We start from the raw sequence: 13,827 nt of genomic DNA, 5'->3' as shown, positions 1-13,827 counted from the left end.
GCCCATCTTTACTTGGAAGATCCATCTTGTCGCGCGCCGCTGCACACACTCCATTTGGCCTTTCAGGATGACTCTGTCCGGTGACCAGACTTGTGTCGCATAACTCAGCATAACTCAGCGACTTTACCAGCGATAAGTAGAGTGTGCGTCTGATGGATTTATCTGTCAGCAAAGGATACGTCCGTTTTAATAGTCCAAGCAGCTTGTTTGCTTTAGCACAGATAGTATGAATGTGGGAGTTCCAAGTTAGATCGCTAGTGATGGTAACTCCGAGATCTAACAGCTCATACACAGAGGTGGCACGGTGGCATAGTGGTTAGCACTATTGCCTCACAGCAAGAAGGTTCTGGGTTCGAGCCCAGCGGCCGGTGAGGGCCTTTCTGTGTGGAGTTTGCATGTTCTCCCCGTGTCCGTGTGGGTTTCCTCCGGGTGCTCCGGTTTCCCCCACAGTCCAAAGACATGCAGGTTAGGTTAACTGGTGACTCTAAATTGACCGTAGGTGTGAATGTGAGTGTGAATGGTTGTCTGTGTCTATGTGTCAGCCCTGTGATGACCTGGCGACTTGTCCAGGGTGTACCCCGCCTTTCGCCCGTAGTCAGCTGGGATAGGCTCCAGCTTGCCTGCGACCCTGTAGAACAGGATAAAGCGGCTACAGATAATGGATGGATGGATGGATGGATGGAATGCTCAATATAATCTAAGATTAAAAATAAACAGATTTGAAAAGGAGGTGGCGTAGTGGTTAGCACTGTCGCCTCACAGCAAGAAGGTTCTTGGTTCGAGTCCAGTGGCCGACGAGGGCCTTTCTGTGTGGAGTTTGCATGTTCTTCCTGTATCTGCGTGGGTTTCCTCCACAGTCCAAAGACATGCAGTTAGATTAACTGGCTACTCTAAATTGCCCATAGGTGTGAATGTGTGTGAGTGCGCAGAAAGGAACTGGCCACTCTACTGCTGCAATTCTGGCCAAGTCAACCAAATATGGTTTGCCTCAAGCCCAGATCGGTTTGAAAAATGTGTTGTTGTTCAACAAAGTAAAACTGATAATCATGATGTGGTGACAGTTTTGTCGGAGAGTCACTTATTTAAGGTTTATGGAAGGAGACTCAACTGTAAGCGCTTTGTAACAGTCATGGTGCTTTACAAAGTCTTAGGACAGAGGCATTTACGCTATTCATGTCTCAGTCAAATCACAGGCTGCCTTTTGTTTTGTGAGAGAGAGAGAGAGAGAGAGAGAGAGAGAGAGAGAGAGAGAGAGAGAGAGAGAGATGCAACACCAACCTCCCAGAAACACATCATGTATTATTACTTACAAAACACACACACACACATATATATACACATATATATATATATATATATATATATATATATATATATATATATATACACACACACACACACACACACACACATTATTTACCAGCTGGGAGGTCCGTATCGTGAAATACCGTGACTGAGGCCCTCTGGTCCGAGGTCAGTATTTATGGCCGAGGTCACGGTATTTCACCATACGGACCGACCTTAAGCTGGTAAATAATATATTTATTTTTTTCTTTACCAAATTTTAATAGAAAACGAGAGCGCCCGAAGGGAAAACCGAGCCGAGCCGCCATTTTGAATCCTCATTCGCGTCTGTAATGCAAATTGCTTCCTCCTCGGTATACAAGTGCACTTCCATGGCAGGAAAAAAACTACATTTTGCCGCCTATGTAGTCCCCTATTTATACAAAATTGAGTCATTCAGGATTCAGCCATGTTTTTGCTCGGCGTTAGCAACAGTTTTTAGCTTTCTCCTGAAATGTTTTCTTTTATTTCTTCTTCCTCAGGGTAGTAAAACTTGCTTTCGCTGTGAACACTGTCGTTATCGCTATCCATGATGTAAAATTAATGCTATTCTCTTGAGAAATGCTGGCAAAAATTTATAAGATTTTTGATAATCTTAGAAATAAATCTTATAAAAAAAAAGATAAATGTTGACAAAAAAATACTATACTACTATGTTTGTTGTTGTTGTTGTGTACGAGCAAGTCGCCAGAGGTCTGTAACCGGGGTCCGTATCGTAGGATACGGACCTGTTCGCCAGCCAATCAGAGCGCAGGATTTGATGGAAACCGGACAGCGAAAAAAATAATTAACAGTTATTCCACGAAATCGAGTCATGCATGAGCTGATAGCTGACTATAAGCCATGTATGACCAGATTGAGTGGAATAACTGTTTTATTCTATCCACATTCACTGGATTTTGAGAAACGGAGCATTTTTATTTTTTGCAAATTTGATAAATAAAAACTTTATACAAAACGTCCAACAAAATCATTTCTGCTTTGAATGTAAACAAACTGGTGAAATGATGTTAGCTGTTTGTGAAAAATGCAATAACAATAATAATAATCTTTGAAAAATAAAAAAGATATGTTCTTACCATCAAATACTTTTATTCCATATTTTGTTGCTTTTTAAAAAAATTGTTTTTTTTTGGGGGGGGGGTACTCACGGTATATGAGCTGATAGCTGAGTTGTAGAACAGCCAGTAAGAGCGCGTGATTGCTTATACCCAGTGAATGTAGACAGAATAAAACTAGTTGTCGAAGCTTAAAATACATAGATACAGTGGTGTGAAAAAGTGTTTGCCCCCTTCCTGATTTCTTATTTTTTTGCATGTTTGTCACAATTAAAAGTTTCAGATCATCAAACAAATTTAAATATTAGACAAAGATAACACAAGTAAACACAAAATGCAGTTTTTAAATGAGGTTTTTATTATTAAGGGAAAAAAATTCCAAACCTACATGACCCTGTGTGAAAAAGTGATTGCGCCCCCCCGTTAAAACATAAATTAATTGTGGTTTATCACGTCTTTGGAAAGCTGAGTTCAATTTCTCGAGCCACACCCAGGCCTGATTACTGCCACACCTGCTCTCAATCAAGAAATCACTTAAATAGGACCTGCCTGACAAAGTGAAGTAGACCAAAAGATCCTCAAAAGCTAGACATCATGCTGCGACCCAAAGAAATTCAGGAACAAATGAGAAACAAAGTAATTGAGATCTATCGGTCTGGAAAAAGTTATAAAGCCATTTCTAAAGCTTTGGGACTCCAGCGAACCACAGTGAGAGCCATTATCCACAAATGGCGACAACATGGAACAATGGTGAACCTTCCCAGGAGTGGCCGGCCGACCAAAATTACCCCAAGAGCGCAGCGACGACTCATTCAAGAGGTCACAAAAGACCCCACAACAACATCCAAAGAACTGCAGGCCTCACTTGCCTCCGTTAAGGTCAGTGTTTATGACTCCACCATAAGAAAGAGACTGGGCAAAAATGGCCTGCATGGCAGAGTTCCAAGATGAAAACCACTGCTGAGCAAAAAGAACATAAAGGCTCGTCTCAGTTTTGCCAGAAAACATCTTGATGATCCCCAAGGCTTTTGGGAAAATACTCTGTGGACTGACGAGACAAAAGTTGAACGTTTTGGAAGGTGCATGTCCCATTACATCTGGCGTAAAAGTAACACAGCATTTCAGAAAAGGAACATCGTACCAACAGTAAAATAAGGTGGTGGTAGTGTGATGGTCTGGGGCTGTTTTGCTGCTTCAGGACCTGGAAGACTTGCTGTGGTAAATGGAACCATGAATTCTGCTGTCTACCAAAAACTCCTGAAGGAGAATATCCGGCCATCTGTTCGTGACCTCAAGCTGAAGTGCACTTGGGTTCTGCAGCAGGACAATGATCCAAAACACACCAGCAAGTCCACCTCTGGATGGCTTAAGAAAAACAAAATGAAGACTTTGGAGTGGCCTAGTCAAAGTCCTGACCTGAATCCGATTGAGATGCTGTGGCATGACCTTAAAAAGGCGGTTTGTGCTTGAAAACCCTCCGATGTGGCTGAATTACAACAATTCTGCAAATATGAGTGGGCCAAAATTCCTCCACAGCGCTGTAAAAGACTCATTGCCAGTTATCGCAAACGCTTGATTGCAGTTATTGCTGCTAAGGGTGGCCCAACCAGTTATTAGGTTTAGGGGGCAATCACTTTTTCACACAGGGTTATGTAGGTTTGGATTATTTTTTTCCCCCTGAATAATAAAAACCTTCATTTAAAAACTGCATTTTGTGTTTACTTGTGTTATCTTTGTCTAATATTTAAATTTGTCTGATGATCTGAAACATTTAAGTGTGACAAACGTAAAAAAAAAAAAGAAATCAGGAAGGGGGCAAACACTTTTTCATACCACTGTATAGTACGTATGGTACTCATTATGGTATCCGGCTGCACTGTTGGCAAATAAAGGTGCTTACTTTTTATAGGTATCTTGGAAAAGGTCTGCATTTTTCAAAATGGCCAGAGTTTTAACATCTCTCTTGTGCTGTAGGAAGCTTGTCAGAGAGGTAGCATGCTGCCCTATTAGATGGCACAAATGACTGTATCTCCCTGCCATAGTCTGGAACAGCTGCATCGAGGTCCGGCCCAAACACGAGCTCACGCTGTCTAGAAAGGGTCAAAATGAATGAAAAATATATATAATTAATAAATACTCTTCACCTGAAATAAAATAAGCACTCTAAAAAATAACATTCAACACATATCTATTATGTGAGTTAAATAACAAAAAGGAAAATGTCTATTTATAGATAATAAGGAGAAATTAATATCCTGTAACAATTTTGCCTCTCATGCCCCTTTTCCACCAAAGCAGTTCCAGGGCTGGTTCGGGGCCAGTGCTTAGTTTGGAACCGGGTTTTTTGTTTCCACTGACAAAGAACTGGCTCTGGGGCCAGAAAAAACGGTTCCAGGCTAGCACCAACTCTCTGCTGGGCCAGAGGAAAGAACCGCTTACGTCAGCGGGGGGGGCGGAGTTGTTAAGACCAACAACAATAACAAGACCGCGAAAGGTCGCCATTTTTAAGCGGCGAGAAGCCGCAGCTGTACAAACGCGAAGTCATCCATTATTATTATTGTTGTTGTTGTTGCTGCTGCTGCTTCTTCCGTGTTGTTTTTGCTTTGATATTCACGCCAAGGTTTAAGCAAACGTAGCGACGTAACTGACGTATACAGCGACGTAATGACGTGGCACCGCGAGCGATGGAAAAGCAAACTGGTTCTCAGCTGGCTCGCAAGTTGAACGAGTTGTGAACCAGCACCAGCACTGGCTCCGAACCAGCCCTGGAACTGATTTGGTGGAAAAGGGGTATGAGACTATGAATATACTAGGCATATTAATCCAATTCAGATAGAATCCATTCATAAATAAATGGTGACGGGACTTGTTGCCAAACGGCTGCTACATTCCAATCATCATTCAGTTCACCACTCCCAAACCAAACCCTCTTTCCTGGATTTGCTACACACCCCGGGCCAGTAGAGGATGTAGTAACTGTTTCTTCACTCTGTGGAGCATGCAGGAGAACTTTCTCTCTGACGATGCCATCTCATGCAGGGTGGCGATGAAACCCATGACATTCTGATCAGCCAGAGCCACACAGTTCGGTCCTCCAGCAAAAATGCTGCTCACATAGCCAAGCTGAATATGACATAAATGCACGCATGCCGTATTGTATCAAATATTAAACGTATTATATTAATACAACTCCAACAATTATGTTAGCGTAGCATTTACCGTGCAGCTATAAATTCTATAAGCTTTAACAGCTATGATTATGTTCGCAGTAACTAGCATTAGTAGAAACACTGTGCACACTAACATTCATGAAGAAGGGCAGCAGAGTTGGTGTCTTTGTGTACGCTGCAGTAAGAGAGTCCTCCCATGCCTGTACATGTTCACCACTATAATACAATAGAGGCTGTAAGCAGTCTCCGTCAGCCAGCAGCACGGTGTGTGTCTGCCCTGCAGCTGCATCCCACACTCGAACACCATCAGACATCTACAACAATTTAGGACAATTTAGGAGATAGTAATGAGTGCACTGTACGTCGTACTATTACACATATGATAGATGTTTCAAATTATCAAAAAGGTAGAGATGACAGAGTTCATACCGTCACAGACTGTGGCACGGTGTTAAGAGAGTTCAGGTGACCCAACTGACCTAATTTATTGCAACCCCAAGAATAAACCTGAAAAAGCACAGATCAGTTGCAGGATCCAGGGGTACAAAAGGTGTAACATCTCATCTCATCTCATCTCATCTCATTATCTGTAGCCGCTTTATCCTGTTCTACAGGGTCGCAGGCAAGCTGGAGCCTATCCCAGCTGACTACGGGTGAAAGGCGGGGTACACCCTGGACAAGTCGCCAGGTCATCACAGGGCTCAAAAGGTGTAACATATGAGACAAATTAACAATTTCACAAAGTCACTTATCTGTCATCAGAATATTGATTATTTATTAGATTTGATGGGCGGCACGGTGGTGTAGTGGTTAGCGCTGTCGCCTCACAGCAAGAAGGTCCTGGGTTCGAGCCCCGTGGCCAGCGAGGGCCTTTCTGTGCGGAGTTTGCATGTTCTCCCCGTGTCCGCATGGGTTTCCTCCGGGTGCTCCGGTTTCCCCCACAGTCCAAAGACATGCAGGTTAGGTTAACTGGTGACTCTAAATTGACCGTAGGTGTGAATGTGAGTGTGAATGTGTGTCTGTGTCTATGTGTCAGCCCTGTGATGACCTGGCGACTTGTCCAGGGTGTACCCCGCCTTTCGCCCGTAGTCAGCTGGGATAGGCTTCAGCTTGCCTGCGACCCTGTAGAACAGGATAAAGCGGCTAGAGATAATGAGATGAGATTAGATTTGATCATGAGAACAAATATTTTAGTCATTCTGAGAGATTATCTATTACATTATTCATTTTAACTAATACCCAGAATGCACTGCGGGTATGGACTTTTTTGATATTTTCACATTTAGTCTTTTCTTCCTTTTGTTGTTTTCCCTCCAAATCGCTATTGAATTCGTAGAATCTTCCATTGTGATATTGTTGTTTCGCAAGCGAAGCGTAAAAAGTCACGCCGTCTTCACTAGTCACACAACATTTAGCAAGGCTGTTCGTCATACTGTATCTATTGTTATTTTCGTCGGCATCCGTTCGTCTCGTGAGACGATGGTGTAGCGCTAGGGGTTGGATGTGCATCTCCTAAAGTTGCACTACTTTATCCACATCATCCATCCTGATGCCCTGTGTCTGGTTGGAGTCTCATCGCATCGCTCCTGTGGAGGACGGCCCCATACAGACAGTTGAAAGTCACACCTGGAAGACGCTCTGGACGCTTACAGTAATGCTTTTATGGCTGAGGACTACAGTTGACTTGCTAACTTTAGGACTGCGGTTGTCATGAACAGATTTGCACTCGAGTTTCCATTAATGAAGAGTTTATAGCATCAACGAAACTGACTTCATGTTAAAACTGTTAATGTTATAGTCATGTTGTCTGTTGTTGCCCAAATGAGGATGGGTTCCCTTTTGAGTCTGGTTCCTCTCGAGGTTTCTTCCTCATGTCGTCTGAGGGAGTTTTTCCTTGCCACCGTCACCACAGGCTTGCTCATTGGGGATAGATTAGGGAGAAAATTAGCTCATGTTTTAAGTTGTTCAAATTCTGTAAAACTGCTTTGCGACAATGTTTATTGCTAAAAGTGCTAAAGAAACAAACTTGACTTGACTTGTACCCTGTCCACACTAGGGATTTTGTACCGATATGAAACTACTTTCGTACCGCAACACCTGTCCACACTAGCAACTATACCGGTACTGTAGCGGTATAACTGTATCGGTACGAAACCCACAAATGTATGGGTTTCGTACCGGTACAATATCGGTACTGTAGCGCTTCGCTGTAGTGTGGGCAGATGAAGCGGTTCTGTATCGATACAAATATAATGTGCATGCGCAAAGTCACACACCTCAATTGATGTCTTCGCTGAATAAAATAGTGAAGAACGGAGATTCATTTGTTTCTTTCTCAACTGCCTCGTGCGTTTTATACGATTCGACTGAATAAATGACCACCAGAAATACAGACTGTACATTGACAACAAAAAGCACACACACGTTGTTTCATCCGTACGGAAGCCAAGAGAGGCCCTTCATATAATCCTTTTTTTTTATTCACCTTGCTATCCCGAGATAACGACATAATTAATTCAGGATCTCGAGAAAACAACACAACTAATTTGAGATCTCGAGAAAACAAAACCGTTATTTCATGATCTCGAGTAAACAGCTGAGAAATGGTTCATTCAGGTGCGCCAAGAGACTTGTGATATGCTGACTTTGGGGCTATTTCTCATTCTGTATAGACGCAACTTTGGTCATTAGAATGTCTGGAATAATCGATCGCCTAATAAGGCAATATTTTGATCAGGGGTTGACACAGGGAGAGATTGCATTAAGTCTTTTAATAAGGGATAATTTCAAAATTAGTCCGCGGCACCTCCGCAGAAGACTGGCCCGGCTTCGTCTCTACCGACGGAGATACAGTGATCCAGCTGAGATCATGAAATAATTGTTTTGTTTTCTCGAGATCTCGAAATAATGGATGCCATATATTCTCGGAAGGAAGTTACTCGGTAACCACGGAAACATTTCGCGCACGCGCATTTCAACTACCGTGAAAGAAAACCGCAAACATTTCTCGCTAGTGTGGACAGATGCACTAAACTGTACCGGTATACTTTGTATCGATACAGTTATACCACTTTCGTACCGGTATAAGTGTGAACACAGCATTAAAGTGTCTGTGGAGTCCCACTCTAGAGTGACAGTCTCTTGCACACTGGCTGCAACCAAAGGAGGATGGTTGACTGGCAGTGGCTGCTTTCCTCCTAGCTCTCTTGTCAGCAAGCTGGGTGTTTCTGGCGTTCTCTGCCCTCTCGACTCCCTCCTTAACAGAAGCCCTCCATGCTTCGACAATCTGCTGTGCTTTCCCAGGTGTTCAGGTTGATATCTGCCAACTTCATGTCGCATTTGCAGACATCTTTAAATTGGATCTGTGGTCGGTCGACAGGGCGGGAGCCCTCGCACAACTCGCCGTAAAGCATGTCCTTGGGGATGCGATCTGGATCCATGCGTCGTACGTGGCCCAGCCATCTGAGTCGTCTCTGACTAAGCAGTGCAGGCAAACTTGAGATGCTGGCGCGCTGTAGGACCTCGGTATTTGGCACTCTGTCCTGCCACCTGATGTGTAGAATGCGTCTGAGACAGCGGAAGTGGAAGCTGTTAAGCCTTCTCTCGTGTCTGGCGTACATGATCCAGGACTCACTGCCGTAGAGGAGTGTGCGGAGTACGCATGTTTGGTAGATGCATAGCTTGGTATTGTCAGTCAGCTGGCTGTTGCTCCACACTCGCTTGTTCAGTTTGGCCATGACAGCTGCGGCTTTGGCGAGCCTCGTACCCACTTCTGCATCCAAAGAGAGGGAGCTGGAGATTGTGGACCTGAGATAGGTGAAGGTGTCAACCACCTCGAGATGCGTATTGTCGATGACGATGTCTGGGGCAGAGTCAGCATCCTGGGCCATGATTTGATGAACTGTTAGAGGGGGGCTAATATAATAGTACCCCTATTGTTATTAGGGGTACTATTATATTAGCCCCCCTCTAACAGTTCATCAAAGACCTTCACACGAAGAAGAAATGGCCGCGGAGTGAGCGGAGAAGTAGTAAGTTCGAACCTTTTTGTTTACCGTGCTCGCTTGCTTTGTAAACTGATACTGCCAAAGCAATTCTTAGACATCGGTGATCGAAATATGTGTTCAGGGCTTCAGGGAATGTGTAATTTTGGGAGCTGTTTACGATGGAATCAAGAAGATTTGGTACCAAAAGAACATTTGGGATATGAGTATGACGGTTCAAGCCTTGCTGTTGTTAAGACGCATTGTACGCGATCCCAAGAAAGCATTTTTCAAAGCAAAATGGCTGAGTTTTCCTGCAATTTTTATCTGCATAAATGTGTTCGGGGTTGAAAATTCAGTGTAATTTTGGAATCGTTATTAGAAGTAGAAAGCTGAAAATTCGCAAACGGTAAGTAAATCATATGAGAACTCTTGTGTATTTTTTTGGAAGAGAACTTTAGCTGGTATGAAGTTAAAACTTAGTGATTTATTTTATATATGAGCATAATTAAAAACAGCATTACATAATGCATGTTTTGTTATTTTACTTGAAATCTTTCATTCTCGAGTTCCATATTCTCCAGTTTGGGTCTCTATCGTTAGCATAACAGTCAAAGTGTAAAATTCATTCAAAAATTGAAGAAAATTGATGCATTTTTAAAAAATAGCGAGTAAAAGTTCTATTGGTGAGCGGCTTTCATGTTAAGCGTTACATCGGAATTTAGCTCAAATTTCCAAATACTAAAATCGCTAAAAAAAAAAAAAAAAAACACGTTGGTTGTATTCCTATGACTTTTGGTGTGGAAGTAGTTTTCCCTTCTAGTAACCTGTGTGAGCAGTACCGATTTTATTGCCCTCTTCATTGTTACGTATTTTAACAATATATACACGGGATATATCTTGTACCCCTGGATCCTGCAACTGATAACAGCAAAAATAAATGAACACCATTCAGAAATGATGGATGAGATCAATACATTGTAATAAGCATCAGAATGACAAAGTCTAACAGTGGGATACTTCACTCTGCAGTTACCTGACAGTGAGCTGTCAAGGCCAAAGAATGGCATGATCCAGCAACAATCTTGATAACTTCCTTGTTGCTTAAGCTCTTAATGCATAACGGCTGTAACCTGAGGATCATGTAGGAAAATAATTGTTTTCTTGTAATATTGCCAATGACTGCTATTGACAAATACAACCCCAAATCAGAAACGGTTGGGACGGAATGGAAATGCAAATTAAACAAGAGTGCTCTGAGAGCACAATATCCCCTGCTGGTAACTATATCTATGCTATAAGGCCATAACTCTGGTAAAATGCAATTGAATTGAATGAAATTACAATATGCCTATTACCGACGTATAACAAAGAATCCTGTCAAGTTTTGTGAAATTCCTTCAAAGATTGTGAGAGGAATTGATTTCAGAAGGTGAGTACCCTTCCCGGGACGGACAGACGATGGACATCCAGCGTTCAAGACAGCCGGTATCACATCGCAAAATGCGACTCAATTTTGAAGAATTCCTAATCAATTTCCCCAGTGTATCGCACAGAAATGCGATGCAAAAAGTTGGCCAACTTCTCGAAGAAAATTATAAGCTTTCCTTATTTCCTAACACTCCCAGGGTAAATGGGTTGGTCAGTCACCAATTGTCCAGAGGGGGATGGATGGATAAATTAATAATAATAATAATAATAATAATAATAGGACGGTTTTCAGCGATCGCAGTAAATGGATGGAAAACACGGAATACAGTATTTGAAACGGAATGTCCAAAAAGTTTATTTGCACAAATTAAAAAGAAATATTTTGTATCAGTGTCGGACTTCGCCTTTAACTTCATTGGGGTATTATAACTTTTAAGCATAAATAGCATTATTCATGAAATTTAGAAGTACACCAAAACCTTTTTTAACATTACTCAGAACTCTTGATCACTAAATTAGCTTTAAAATGAGGGCTCAAATAGAGGACATTCCGAGCTGGATAGGAGTAATGCGTAATGACCAAAAATGGGTCTTAAAGCTTGCTGTAGTAGTTGTACCATTACATTTGTATATTAGCACAATGATATAAAGGATCACTGCAATAAAACATTGTTGTATTGCCATAAGACTCATGTCTTTATTTTCTATCACTCGCACATTTATTACTTAATACAGGGGTTTTCAAAGTGTGGGAGAGTCAGCCCCCCCTCGGAGAGCAAATAAACAACAGCGCCCCCCCTTACAATTTTTGTTGTTGCTATACTTAATGTTCCATTCGTATTTTTAAAAAATGGTTGTTGTACACATTATTTTTTTCTTTTTCACATTTTAAACATCTGTGCTTTTTAAAACATCTTGTTTTACACATTTTAAACATCCCATAGCATCGTTAGCTAGCACCTCTTGGCAGACAACACACTGTGGCAGTGGAGCATCTTCAGATCCAGTCCATGAAAATCCAAACTTTAAATAATCGTGGTCATACTTCCTTCGTTTTTCCAGTCCCCCAGGATTCCGCGGGCCTTTTTTGTGATTGTTGCGGGCTAAAATGTCTGATGTTGCGGGGGGTTTTCCAAAAAAATTGCGATGAAAGTTGTGGTGTTTTTTAGGTTTTTGTTGCGATTACATTGCGGGAGGAAGTGAAAGTTGCGAGAAATTGTTGCGATTTTCTCTTTTTGTGATTAAAACTGAGTGATATGTTAAATATTAAGTTATTACTGAAAAACTATTGATTAAAAAAACAAAGAGAAATGATCCTATAAACAACTTTACCAATATAAAAGATTACCAGGACTACAAAAATGCAGAAAAATAGGCTTTACTTACCCAAATGCACCTGTTGGTTCAAAAGTTAAAGTGCATAGAACCTCACAGCACAACATGAAGTTCCCTTAAAATATAATATAAATGCCTCAGCTTTTATGTAAGAAAAAAAAACCCTATTAATACTAGTTCTGTGTGCAGGCAGTCTCTCCTGAAGACTAAATTAAACAATAATTATAAACTAATAAAATAAATGGCTCAGGCTTCATAGAAGAAAAAAATAATTTGAACAGAATCTCACAGTACGATGCTGAAGCTGCCTAAACAATGGAAAATAAAATACCATTTTGGCAAAAATGTTGGCATCCATTAATTTCTTGTATTAAGGAAAAAAAAATAAAGTGCATAGTCCTTCAGTGTAAACATAACACACTCAGTGTTGCCAGATACTGCTGACGTTTTCCAGTCCAAAATATGTTCAAAACCCGCCAAAATGCACTTGAAATCGCCCAATCTGGCAACACGACGCGCATGCTGCTTCTCTTGAACACACGGAAGTAAGGCGGAAGGTAGTTTGTCGACGTCACCTCAAGACGACGCCAACGATTGGTCAAATTTGCGGGAAAGTTGCGGTGATTGGATATAATTGCAACACCGCCCTGAATTTGCGGGGATTGGTTGAATTTGCGCTGAAGTTGCAAATCGCAACATCCTGGAGGCTCTGTTTTTTTGCTTGGCCCAGACTTTGTCTCCTCACTAGCTTTAGGTACTAAAAACCGATCCATTTTGTCTCTCACGTTGCGCCCCCCCTGAAGAACTCTGGCGCCCCCCAGGGGGGGTGCGCCCCACACTTTGAAAAGCCCTGACTTAATATATATCAGGGTCGTTAGGGCAGCAGAGGAAACAATAGGCTGCCCCCTCCCCACCCTGGAACAAATTTACACCTCCAGATGCCGCAGGAAAGCAATGGACATTTCAAAAGACTCTTCACACCCCGGTCATTGTCTCTTCCAGCTTTTGCCATCAGGCAAGAGATACAGAGCAATGAAAACCAGGACAAACCGCCTAAAAACAGTCTTTATCCCAAAGCAATCATGGCTTTAGGCTACATCCACATGACAACGGCAACGAGATTTTATTAAAAAAAAATCGCGTCCACATGGGCAACAGATCAGTAAAATATCAGGTACATATACAGGTACATACAACATACAATATACAGGTACATACAACGCAACGCTTGCTGAAAACGATGCAATACACATGCCACACCTCTACGTGCGCTGTAAGACGGTCCCATCGGAGACACCAGAACAATAGAAGAAGTAGGACGCATGCGCATAAACCCCTTCTTCTACCCGGCGTGAAGCACTCTCAGGAACAAACACACAACAACAAGAAGAAGATGGCTGCGACTACGTGAGGAAATCGTGCCTTCTGTGTGTACAAATTAGTTTTATTAGTGTGCATAGTTTTATATAACTTAATTTTCTTATTGTGTGTGAACATTTTGAAAAG

The 13,827-nt window shown here is 42.0% G+C and overlaps 1 protein-coding gene across 2 annotated transcripts in view; it reads right to left on the bottom strand.

Annotated features, from left to right (window-relative positions):
• Positions 1-13,827, bottom strand: part of als2a (alsin Rho guanine nucleotide exchange factor ALS2 a) — a 101,267-nt gene that overhangs the window by 46,199 nt on the left and 41,241 nt on the right. For both annotated transcript variants that reach the window (XM_060930152.1, XM_060930153.1), the window contains exons 6-10: positions 10,592-10,688; positions 6,002-6,079; positions 5,707-5,886; positions 5,354-5,525; positions 4,303-4,492 (exon numbers count right to left, since the gene is read on the bottom strand). In XM_060930152.1, the coding sequence (XP_060786135.1) occupies positions 4,303-4,492; positions 5,354-5,525; positions 5,707-5,886; positions 6,002-6,079; positions 10,592-10,688 (717 nt within the window). The remainder of the gene's footprint in view (positions 1-4,302; positions 4,493-5,353; positions 5,526-5,706; positions 5,887-6,001; positions 6,080-10,591; positions 10,689-13,827) is intronic.

Source organism: Neoarius graeffei, chromosome 9, assembly GCF_027579695.1.
Source record: "Neoarius graeffei isolate fNeoGra1 chromosome 9, fNeoGra1.pri, whole genome shotgun sequence".
In the NCBI taxonomy this organism is placed as follows: Eukaryota; Metazoa; Chordata; class Actinopteri; order Siluriformes; family Ariidae; genus Neoarius; species Neoarius graeffei.
This window is presented reverse-complemented; position numbering and strand designations above follow the sequence as displayed.